The sequence below is a fragment of the Diuraphis noxia genome, unplaced genomic scaffold, assembly GCF_037042655.1.
Source record: "Diuraphis noxia isolate RWA-SAM2 unplaced genomic scaffold, SU_Dnox_SAM2 contig0003, whole genome shotgun sequence".
Taxonomy (NCBI): domain Eukaryota; kingdom Metazoa; phylum Arthropoda; class Insecta; order Hemiptera; family Aphididae; genus Diuraphis; species Diuraphis noxia.
Genome location: NW_028301713.1, coordinates 22,126,098 through 22,139,348, shown reverse-complemented (window position 1 = coordinate 22,139,348; position 13,251 = coordinate 22,126,098). Strand labels below are relative to the sequence as shown.

Here is a 13,251-nt window from a genome sequence, read left to right as displayed (position 1 = left end):
TATATTACATAGGTTTCAATCCAATAAATTATAATATAGACAACAAGTTGGATGAGATTATACATTTTTCAACACAAAAAATTGTTTTTATGTAGGATGCGCCTAATCCAATGATGCGCACAGCTGAACTGTATAACACCTATAGGTTATATCTTGGTATATAATTAAAACGATATTGTTCCGAGTTTAGAATTTATATTTATTTTCTCTGGGAGTCTCATCTGCAGAATAGTAATATAGTAATCAGTAATCATAATATACGATGTGAAAAACGCTATGATTTAACGGTGTATGTATATATTGTGTATGTTATTACGTGTGTGCATATCAATAACAATAACATTGATCATACAGCATACTACAACTATAGTATAACAATAATAGTCATAATAATGAAAATAATTATGAATATTATTATGATAAAAATATTTGACAATAATTTTACACTCGGAAATCTTTTTTTTTAAATGCCTGTCAAATTAGCAATAAGCTCCCCCCGGACATTTTGAACTCCCCCTCTCATAGGTTGGGAAACACTGCTATAGACAATGGTAGGTGGGTTTTAAAAAAAACAATATTTTTCCCTCCTCTACCATCGCTGCAACCACACCTGGACGGGTGAAACGAAGTGCGTCGGCATCGCATAAGAACGACGCCGTGCGAATGGCAGGGGGACGGCTATTATATAATATATATATATTCGATCATTTTGTTGGGAGAGCGGATGGGCGACGAGTGGTTGTGGGGAGTTTGCAGTCGTCGCTTTCGTCGTCGTCCTCAAGAAACCGGACTTGATCCGACAGCAAAAAAAAAAAAAAATTAAATGAAAAAAAATACCGTTTTGGGAAAAGAGGCGGCAGCGGGGATTATAATATTATTATTATATCGTATACCTACGCGAAAACAAAAAAAAAAAAAAAAAAAGGCCGAAAGCGGTTTTTCGGCGCGGTGTGTAATAATAATATTAATTGAACGAATAGGGAATAGAATACGGAAGAAAAAAATAATGATTAAAAAAAATTGTGGGCATAGAATGTCGTGATCCCGCGGGAGAAAACGTCTAAGAACAAAGGGTTGTGGAAAAAAAAATGGTTCGTTCGTGACTGCACACGCTGCTTGAGAATTATTATGACTGTTCGTTATTATGTATTATTTTATAGTGCAAACGGCCAAATGAAAAATTCTTCGCAACATCTTTTGTACGTATGTAAATCGACGTGCAATAGAACGAACGGTTTAAAAAAAAAAATAATATTTTCATTTTTATTTACAGTGGGCAAACATGATGTAGTTTCTAAATAATCAACAATGCAGTCCGTCAGCGATGCAACGGTTTTATTTTTACTCAATAAGTGCTTTAAATAATATTTGAATAATTGCATATTATATTGTATATCATACAGAACGGTAATTAGTTTAAAAAATCATAATTGCAACACTGGACTTATAGTATTACAATCATTATTGTTCCGGAAATGGTTCTGATCTAAAATCTTCACATTTTGTACTACTCAAAATGGTCTTTACTGATGTAATTATTTTAGAACTAAGAATTTTTCAATTATTAATAGATATATTAACTGTCGATTGTTATACCGACCACTTATATTGTTCTGAGCAATTAACATATTTGGTAAATGTACCGCACACACGCAAGGGCGCCATTGTCCCTACTGGGAATATTTTAAAACCATGAATGCCACGCATATTAAAGACATTGGTAAAAAGCAAAAACAAAATATTTTTGAAGACGTTGTATACAATCATTTCGTATGCAACCGAGACGCATACAACTTTTATTTGATGATTAATATGAATATATTTAATTTGTAACATCTACATTAACATGTATTCAAAAAATATTAATATTTTATTGTAAACCTACACATGTCAGGGACTTATTCGATGACATAATGTTGTTTTTTTTTCTATTTAGGTCATGCTATTTTAGAATGAAGACACTAGAAATAAATATTAAAATTTAAAATAATGTTTTTGATTTGGTTTTAGAATTTTGATCTTGCCCCGGGTGGGATTTTATCCCGCGGGCGTGCTTGCACACGCGCATAGTGTTGTCTTCATCAGACAATAATCGAACTGCAATGCTGGCGGCGGTGACGCCTTACACGTCACACCTAATTATAATTATACATAGGAAGTAATGTAGTCGTAATTTTTTTAGTGAGTATACGCTTAAATGTGTTTGATATATAAACGTGGGGGCTTTGCCCACCATCCCCCTCTATATATCCTTCGTTATTATTATATTTATAATTATAATTGTATTTGCATACGCCATCATATTACGATATACCTTGCCGCAATTAAACCGCTAAAGTTTAAAATCATTCTCCTAGATATTTATTATTATACAGATAGGATTTTTACACACTTTTCTTAAGGTCGCCTTCACGTCTGTAGTCTGTTAGACGGTCTGTTTGTCTGTAATCAAATCTTGCGTGCTCGATTTGAGGCACTTTTTGACGACGAAAAATTCTGAAAATTGGTACAGACCTTCGTCTTGGATGACAATACAATAATCCGTTGTCATTTTGGGACACGGACCTCCAGGTAGGCGATGACGGATGTGCAAAGTCATCTCCGAGGAAGTATCACGCGCTCGTATCACCGCCACTGATCGTCGATTAAAAAATTAAAAATTAAAAATTAAAAAATTCTTTTTATTAAATATAAGAAATTTGTTTCATAAATATTTTTTAAACGTTTAATAAAAAAATTTACTTTTAACTAAAAAGTAGAAAATAAAAATTTTATTTTTTTAAAACACCTAAAAAAACATTAAAAAAAATTATATTTAAAAAAATGATGAAAAATGTACTGATGAAAAATTTAAAAGTGTGTGGTGCTCTTACACTTTAAATATACTCCCAGTCACTATCTTATAAACAGGATTGAACAAAGAAGTGTATGTGAGACTTAGCTCGGCTTTAAATGTTTTAAACCTAACCACATCACACTTTTAAATTTTTCATTATTTTTTTAAATAACATTTTTTTTTATTTGTTTTTTTAGAAAAATGTGTTTTTAAAAAAAATTTTTCAAGTTTCAATAATATATATTATATATATTATTAATTATTATTAATTATTATTAAATACTAAAAACAAGAAACAGTATTATAAGTATATTTGTTGTTGTTCTGTACTTCTGTAGTGTCTTATCAGTTACATATAATACGATTTACCACAATGTTTATAAATAACTATATGGCCAGGATACCAGCGCTGCAGCTATATTGTATAATAGATGATAGATATTAATGTCTAATTACAATGTAGTAAGTTCATTCATATATAATATACTAAAATACCTTTAGTATAACTTTATAAGCAACTGTTTTCGTTATGGAAACCGTTAAATCGATTATAGGTTTGTTCGTTTTTTTTTTTCAAACTTTCAGATAAACAGAGAAGTACTGTAAACCACTGTATAGGACCGTTGTTTGCAATCAGGGATGGCTGTGCAGGAGGACGGTGATGAGGCACTGTATGAGCCGCGGCCAGTGACGACGAGGGCATAGGCGTTCTGGTTACCACTGCAACTCGACGGTCGGCCGTTTTTCCTGCACTCCTCGTGCTCCGGTCGGCTAACCTAACCGTCCACCATTTCCTGTGGTCAGCATGCACTTATTGCACTTCACCGTAAACGGTATTTGTGAGTATGTATTTGAGTAACCACTAACCGGTAACGACGGCCGGCTGCTCGTTCAATACCGCATACCGGATATTGTAATAATTAGGTATACAAAAATGGATTTTAAAATCTACACATTTATGTAATTATTTTGTCTGCAGTTGGCGTTAGGGCCGGCAACGTATAACAATAATAATAATAATAATACGCGATTCTAATAACAAATTACTCGGCTATTCGCTAAGGCTGTGGACCAATAACAGGTAGAAGTGTGTATATGTGGTAGTAGTATAGGCAATGTATTTAATTTGATGTGTATTATAGTGGTTTTTGTAAGTTTAAATACAATTTTAACCAGAATTTCCTTTTTGCATAATAATATGATATTTAAATAGCTAGCAGAGTGTGTAGACATCAGTGTAAATAAATTTATGATAGTTATACTTATACATATATAAACGGATGTACAATATAATTGCGATTTTTTTCGCCCAACCATAAATTAAATAATATATCAATTACAAAATAAGCATTTTAAATATATTATGTACTCTCAATGTTATAACTTGTACTACGCGCACACTATTTAAGCTGTTCCTAATAAATATATATATATAGTTGGACAAAACAAATATAATAATAATCACACTATTAGTGCACACAGCATATAAATAAATAGTGGAAATCCGCTCAAAAGTTTCAAATAATTCATTAATGATAATAATTTGCGCACACTTTATACAACATAAATAAATATGCGATAATTCGCAAACAATACAATAAATAAAATTAATTAATTATTACGTACTAAAATAATAACAGCGATTTACCTAATGTACCTACAAATACCTGTAATTGTAATACGATTAGGATACATAAATTAACAATGACTATAAAATAAGAATTATTGATCATATAATAATAATGGTTGATTAATAATTAGTAATTACATTGATGAGATAATAACAATAAGCCCACAAATATATGATTTGCATTCATACAAAAAAGTGCACACAGGGTGATCGCCTACCTGCAGTCTATATATACAACGTCCATGCCCCTGTTAACGTAGTGTGTCTGTCGGTGTGTGTACGACAGGGAAAGGGGTGGGTAATTAAGTATCCGTGAGCCAGCACAAAAAGTCGTTCCGCCGTGACACATCGACAATATTTCGATCTAATCCATGAACCGCTGAAAGCGTGCGCAGCGGAGTTCTAAAAAAACCTATTGGTACGTATAATATAATATATACCGAATGCTGATATATTGCGTGTACGTAAATTTAATGTAGTGTAAGTATATGGTACTGGTCTGTTGCAGATGATGTGGAAATCCTATATCGGCATAAGCGTGCATTGCAGGAAATAATAATTACACTATATCCATCATATCGTTCGTAGGTTTCCGGAGAATTAATATAAATTACAACGACACGTTTACCGAGCCGGCGCCCTTCTCCCAGACCACTGCACAGCTTCGTAGACAATAATAATAATTACGATATATAATACGACACGCTGCAGCTTCGATTAACGTTATTCGTCATACATATACCTATGAGGAAGTTGATAAAAAATAATACAGAGCTCAAAAAACATTTGGGCAACTCCACCTCATCTGCAGGTTCATCCACCGCACATGCACGTTTGCATTTAATGTGTGAATGTCATATTGTACATTTATATTCCATTCATGTGTTATAGCTCACCCGTTCGCCGGCCATCCGATCTGGACAAATATTATCCCCAAGTATACATATATATATATATATATATATATATATATATATATATATATATCATATATGATATGCTTAGCCCAGGATACACCGCGCGCACGCTGATATATTACATATAATATACACATTGCAGGACCTTCTTAAATGCCGGATGCTGCCTAATTTAATAGTTGTCCGGGCGCGATCGTTTTTTGTCGAAAACTTTTGTTAAACTTTCCCACGAGTCCGCAAAAGAAGTATATATACACAGCAATTGACCTTTTATTAGCAACTAATCAGCAAGCGGATGCACTCGCTGTAACACCTAAGAGCTAACTGTAATGTTTGAATTCAAATTTGTTTTACACCGCCAAGTACACAAAATTCGTCTTTTTCGATAAACTTCTCATTGCTTATATGACAATGTTTACGACGACTGCCAGACGTGCAGTCACACAGTAAAAATGCACGCGTGTGATGGTGTGTGTGCATTCAACAATCGCAGGGATAAAAAGACTGGACGGGTCGTGGTGCACCGCAAGGCATTGTTTCAGAATAGAACGCTATAATAATAAATAAATATGCTTAATACAGCACGTTTTCAAAGATATTAATGTGATACAATTTGTGCTTATTGAGATTATCTTCATTGTAATCTTTTCGTTTTTTAATGCCTAACATTTTAATAGTTACCTAACCTATCCTCAGATTTGCTGTACTGTTGTGTAATGTGCATAGTTGAATAATAAATTTATGTTAGATACTACTGAGGAATGTATACAACAGCAGTTTTTGATTAGAATTTACATTCTATGATTTATTGTGATCGATCTATCAAGAATATAATACATTTTATACGGAATACGCATAATATCATGATTACTGTTAATGTAGCCGTTGATGACTAATATCGTGTTAACAATAATAAATATTTAAAAATTCGTAGCATCGATCAATAACTAATAAAAATGTATTTTCACAAATTGACAAGCTTATTAGACATAAAATTACAAAATATTTTTTATAAAACTAATTAAAAATTATTAATATTAGGTATAGCTGTATGTATAATATTGCTTATTAGGCCAATCGATACGTAAAATGTCTTCGCGAAGGTATTTATTTATATTTAATTTTAAGCCTCCTGTACATTTTAATGCAATAAGAATTATTAATATTCATCACCTATTGTAAATTAACACTTGGAAAAAAAATAGGGTTATACCAACACGCAGCCGTGACTATACGCCGCGACTAAGAATTATAAAAGGTTCCTATTCATAAAAGGCCTGGGAAAGAAGAAAAAAACACGGCAATACATTGTTTCTTTCGAACAATGCGAGATGGTAAAAAATAAAAATAGTCATGAAATATATAATTTTTTTTAGTAGGTAAACACTAAATAAAATTATATTAATATAATAATATATGTATGTGAAAAACATATTCATAAGACACACGTTTTGTCAAAGTATAAAATGTTTAATATTCATATTGACAACTGAGGAGCACTGAAAATATAAGTAAAAAAACTCTGTAATACATACATTACAAAAAGAACTCTTGAAATTATTTCTATAATCTAAAACACAGAGTGATATCTGATTGAAATTCTACGGCGGACTTATTTCTGGTAAAATAGTTCAAACATTTCATACGTTGGATATTCAATCATCGACTTTTCACTGCAGTAAGTTATCAGGACCTCCACGAATTATGATTATAATATGTAATTAAATTAATAATAATATCTTAATATGTTCTGTGTAATTAAATTTCTTTATAATTTCACATCAGTTATCTATAATTCAATATTTTAATAACAATACTAAAAATAAAATTCATATGATTTTTGAATGTAGATGATCGTTAAGGATTGAGAATAATTCTCAAGTAATTATTACTCTTATAGGTTAGATTATTTTAGAATTAATTTTGGTTTTTTTTAATACGGAAATATTTTGTATGAACTATCACATATACACATATTCTCAAAAATTAATTATGAAACCGATACAGATAATAATTATGTTTTTCGAAAAATATGAAATCTCTATTTGGGATAAATTAAAACGTCATGAGTAGTTGTTGGGAAGAATAACTGAGGCGATTAACTTAAAATTAAATAATTTGGTAAATTGAACTATTATTTTTATAAATACAATAAATTATTATATTATTGTATCAACTGTAAAACTAATAACTAATAACTTATTAGTTTCTGTATAGATACCTATGGTCACATAAAATTATTTTATAGTTATAAATTTAAAAATAAGTTGCGATACTAACATCAAATAGTCACTGAACTGGATTAAAAATACATACGATAGCTTACCAATAACTTAATATTATTTTATCCATCAAGTAAAATAATACAATATCATATCTATGATATTTATTTCAAAAAATTATAAACATTTATATGTTACATATCTCACAATTTATTTGGACAAATGCAGCGTTTTAAAATTAGTATTAAGTTAAGTTATTGGTGGTCAGCAATGCATTTTAAAATCTTTAATTCTTAGAATTTATAAAATATATTGAAATAAAGATATTTTAAAGGACAATTCAACCTTTGTGACTTAAGTTTTGATAACTGGCTCATCGCATGTAAAGTTTTTATATCGTCTTTATACTATATACTATATATTATAAAATATTGTGTGGATATATCTTGTCGGCAATTATTTTTCTATTAATAGTTAATACTATGTAATAAAAAGCGTGCGAATTGAAAGTGAAATTAAAAACATTTTAATTTCATTTTTGAAATGTTAAAGTCTTTTGAACAATTCAAACCTGTTGCATAGTAATTTATTATTTTCAATATGTATATTAAGTTGCATAAACCGTTTTTTTTAGGAGTGAGTTTGTGCCCGCCTACAAAGGCTTGACACATCATGCATAATTATATAACATTAGATATATAATAATACTTTAATAGTAATATAGAATGGCTATTGAATAATATGGTACAATTTGGATTAATTATTTTACAATTATAAAATATTACCGAGTACATATATAGGTAGGTACTCATTTACCTACTCATTTATTTAGTATTATAATAGAAAGTACCTATAGTATTTTATTTTTAATCGCTACAAGGTTCACATAATGCTATAAAATTAATCTAACAAATATAATATTAAAATTTCTGTAAGTATCTATATTTTGTGGTAAATTTATTGCTAGTAACAAGTAGTTTATCAGAGAATGGTGACTTATAATTAAATAAATTTCAGAGTGGTGTTATGGTGTTTAAATAATGTTAAAAACGTAATTATAAGCATTTCAAAGAATTATAAAATAAAATATCATATAGAGTTAAGAGTGCTTATATTATTTTTTGTGTAGGGACCATGGTGATTTATAAGTAAATAGGCACCGGCTTAAGAGTGGCCCTCGGGCTCTCAGCATATATACTCAACGGTAATAGTAATTATCGTTATAGTTGTAGCCCCGAGGGTATTGCCTCCATCCATTATTTTGACGCCACCTCCACATGGACTCTAAACGATACCAGTTATTCTCGCCACGACGGTTCATCCTCCCATAATTTTCACCAAATTGCCTGTCACCGGGCCTTGGATACGACTGATACCTATTTCTGTATCCCTCGATGTCGTCACGAGCGCAAGACACTTGATGCAAGACCAGAAGTACAGAAATTATCTGAAAATGGTATGTAATAATTAATTTAAATAAAAATTTTAATAACGATGAAAACTTGTGAGATCCAGACATCCAGTATTGGACCATAGAGGTCCGTAGCCCGAAGGTTCAAAAACAGTGAAGGAAAGAATACTCGCAAAAATCCTAATTGGATTCTTAGCGGAGCGATTAATACTTCGGTTTTACAATGTAGCTATCTATGTTTTAGATTCTGAACGAAGTGATGAATGTATTGATTTTACAATGATGTGTGTTTTTTTTTTTGTGTCTGTGTACAACATGACTAGTTGAAATAATGCTTCAATTTCAAACTTTGGGGGTGGTTTCTGATGTAAAAGTGAATATCCTTGGTGCATTATAGAGGTCAAAAGTAAAAATTTTCCAACAGTTTTCAAAAAAATCGAAAAAACAAAAAAAAAATGACAGAAAACGGGAATTTTTACGGAAAACTAATTTTCGATAAAATCGATTTTTTTTATATGGTTGTAATTCAAAAACTAATCACTGTAAATACTTGAAATTTTCACCAAATGATAAGGTTAGTGTTATCTATATACAGTCAAATTTTCAAAAATATTTGACTTTTTTAAGTTATTTATAGATCACTGAAATTTTCGATTTTATGAGCATTTTTATTTTAAGTATCAGTAAAAAAATGTTGGATGACCAAAACAACTTGAAAATTTAATACAAGGTTCTTTATGAGTTGTTCTTATTGTAGCTAAAAAAATTAAAAATCGTTAGTCACAATTTTTTTTTATAAGCGTTTATAGTTCAAATTTTTACGAAATCTGTCGAAAACGCGAAAATTTGCAAGTAATTTTGAAGTTTAAAAATCATAAAATTTGTTGTGTTTATAACTAAAGATTAAAAATACAACACTGAGTTTTCTATAAGTTTTCCTTCAAGTAGCTATAGAGCAATAATTTCGAAGCATCATTATAGGAAAAATTTTAAGTGCGTGTGAATTTTAAATTTTTACGAAATAGCGTAACGATAACAATTTGTCTTCAAACGAATTTAAACATTTGTTATTATTCAAAAATTATAAGTCGTAGATACTTGAAAATTTCACAAGTTATTAAGATTAGCATTTTCTTTACATGATTTAATTTTAAAAATATTTTGACTTTTTTTGAGATATTTATAGACAACTGAAATTTTAAATTTTTCTGATTTTTTTTTTTGAAGTGTCGATAAAATTTTTTTGGCCCAATCAAAATACTTAAAAATTTAATACAAAGTTTCTCATAAGTTATTCTTATAGTGATTAAAAAATTATAAGAATACATTGGCACATATTTTTTTAATTAGCATTTGAAGTTCAAATTTTTACTAAATACGTAAAAATTACGGCAATGTTCAAATTATCTTAGATAGAAATTCATAAATGTTTTTCTTTTTAATTCAAAGATTTGAAAATTTAATAAAAGGCTCCTAATTTATTTTTACAATACCAGTTGAAAAATAAAAGAAATACATACTCACAATTTTTTTTATAAGCATTCAAAGTTTGAATTTTGACAACATATTATGTAAAAATCACGAAAATTCGTAAATTATTTTATGCTAGAAATTCATAAAAAATTTTGAATACAAGATTCCTTACAAATTTGTCTATCTTTATCACAGAAAAAAATGTCTACTGGAAATTCAAATTAAATTTTTAATAGCATTTGAATTTAAATATTGACAAAAATTCGTCAAAACCATTAATATTTGCAAATTATTTTGTAGTTCAAAATTCATAATATTGTTTGTATTTATATCTAAGGTTATAAAATTCAACACTAAGTTTTGCTTCAAATAGCTATAGAGAAAATTTGAAGCGTCATTATAGGAAAAATGTTTTGAGCGTTTGAGTTTTAAATTTTTATGAAATCGTTTAATGATAATGATTTATCCTAAAACCAGTTATATGTATATCTATGATAATATATTGTATTATGATTTATGATAACTACATGCAATGTTTTTGGAAAAATTGATTAATCATGCCTTATGCAAAATGCGTCTTAATTGAAAAATAAAATATTTGTTTCAAAATAGAATGTATGATAATATTTAAATATAATATATCCTAGAATGACAAATCATCTCCGTTCAGAATCGTTTTTCGTATACATTGATACCTATCATTGCATTCAAATCTAACCTACCCTAGTCAGTGGTACACCCCACCACCTAATGTACAGCAGAGCGATACCCACTTCCCCGCTTTTTTTTCTTTAAATCGAACATTTTTTATTATGTTACAGAAAAAATCTTCTAATTTTCCACTTTGAGGAAGGATTCTGATAAAAATTGGAGTTAAATGACAAATTGTGTATACTGTATACCATTTTTCATTCAAGATAAACAAGATTTATAAATTATTAAAATATAAAATAAATCATTAAATATTATATATCATATTAGCAAAAAAATAGCACCGAAACTTGAAAACAGCACTTCAATCCTAAAATACTTCAGTATGCAAAAAAAAACAGCATAAAATTTCGTACTTGAAGTCTCTGGTAGATGAAACATATTCATAGTTCACTCTGATATTTGTATCTATAAGTATTCTAAGAATAAGAAAATTCTATAAAATCCAAGTCCTGTGAATCACAATTTCATTATTATTTGAATAATATGATGAATTTAGATTTTAGATGATTAAGGGATTCTCAACAAATATCTAAAATAATAATAATTTATTTGTTAGTGATTGGAATATAATGTTCGTCGGAAAATATACACAGTAATAACTAATAACGGTCGAGGGTCGCCTTTACGAAAAGCAGTGATACTCGTATGAAAATTATCAAAAGAAGAAACTTCCTGGTATTTTTCAACATAATCGGAGAAAAAATTACGAATAAATGGAAAATATTTGCTCAAAATCAGTTTTCAAAGAAATGGATTTTGTTGGAACTCAAAAACCAATACTTGTAGAAAATTGATATTTTCGTACGAAACATTTTTAAAAATGTATCCCCAAACATTCTATCCAGTATATTATATCATATTGTTCATAATTTGTTGAAATTAATATTGGGTGAGAATTTCTAATGGAGATTGCTAGTAAATTTTTGATATGGGGTTTAGCGTAATTTTGAAGGCGATTTCTAATCAACAAATATATAAACAAAATAACGGTGTAAGAATGTATAAACATGTATGAGTAAGACACGTAAATTTAGAATAAAATCTTGATTGTAAGTACGCTTGTAATTTTTAGGTACTATATAATTAACATCTTAAGATTATAGAAGCGTTAAATAAATATAAATGATTTATAATTGCATTAAATAAAGATCGATAATATTGTCCAACCAACGTTTGTATCACATTTTTAAATATTATTTATATTATTGCTTTTGATTTTAAGTTTGCGTCCTAGCCCTTAAGTATATGTGTAGTGTATAATATGCTTATATGTATTTATATTTAAATCTAAAACTGCATGCATATATCACATAATTATTAATCGTTATTTGTATTTTTTTATGCATACTTAAAGTTTTTGTTAAAAGTATTTAAATAACCATTAAAAATTTAATACTGTGATTAACAAAAGTATTTTTTTTATTACTCTAGAGCTAAGGTACTAGTAGTAGTTTTAATTTTATAGCATTGGTTTGATAAACATATTATATTCGTAACAATTGATTAGATATAAATAAATCCACTGTCACTGTTATGTAAGTACCTATCCATTTATTATATTGCCTTTAATATTTTTTCAATACGTTTAAATTTTTTATCATTTAAGTAGGTACATAGTATATAGGTATACTTACAGAAAATATTATGATGTTTTTCATAATGTATGTCAGCAGTTATTACGTGATAAAATAATAAACTGTGGCTTATTACTGTGTAAACTGTGAAAAACTATAACTGAAGTTTTCACTAACAATTTTTGGTTTTTATACGTGTACGAATCATAAAATAGTTAACCTTGGATAATGTTCTAATTAAAAAAAAAAACTTACCATCTACCAACTTGTATGCATTTTTTTAGGTGTAATTATACTATATAATTATTTAATTATTTGTAAATTAGTCTCTAATCTTTCTGTGCAATATTTTTTTGGAAACTTAAGATTTTATAAAATGTTAGTAATACCTACATAAAACTGTTGTTTTTTTTGTCATTCGCCTTTATAAAAATTTGGCTAAACAATTAAAGCACACCAAAACTGTTGTTTTAA

General features: G+C 28.7%; 1 protein-coding gene across 1 annotated transcript; it reads right to left on the bottom strand.

Annotated features, from left to right (window-relative positions):
* Positions 1 to 8,525: 8,525 nt before the first annotated feature.
* LOC149057041 (uncharacterized) lies at positions 8,526 to 12,950 on the bottom strand. The gene is made up of 2 exons (XM_089221866.1): positions 12,838 to 12,950; positions 8,526 to 9,052 (listed from the first exon to the last, which is right to left on the bottom strand). The coding sequence occupies exons 1-2, from the start codon at positions 12,859 to 12,861 to the stop codon at positions 8,804 to 8,806; spliced, it is 273 nt and encodes a 90-aa protein (XP_089077992.1). The 5' UTR covers positions 12,862 to 12,950; the 3' UTR covers positions 8,526 to 8,803.
* Positions 12,951 to 13,251: the final 301 nt, after the last annotated feature.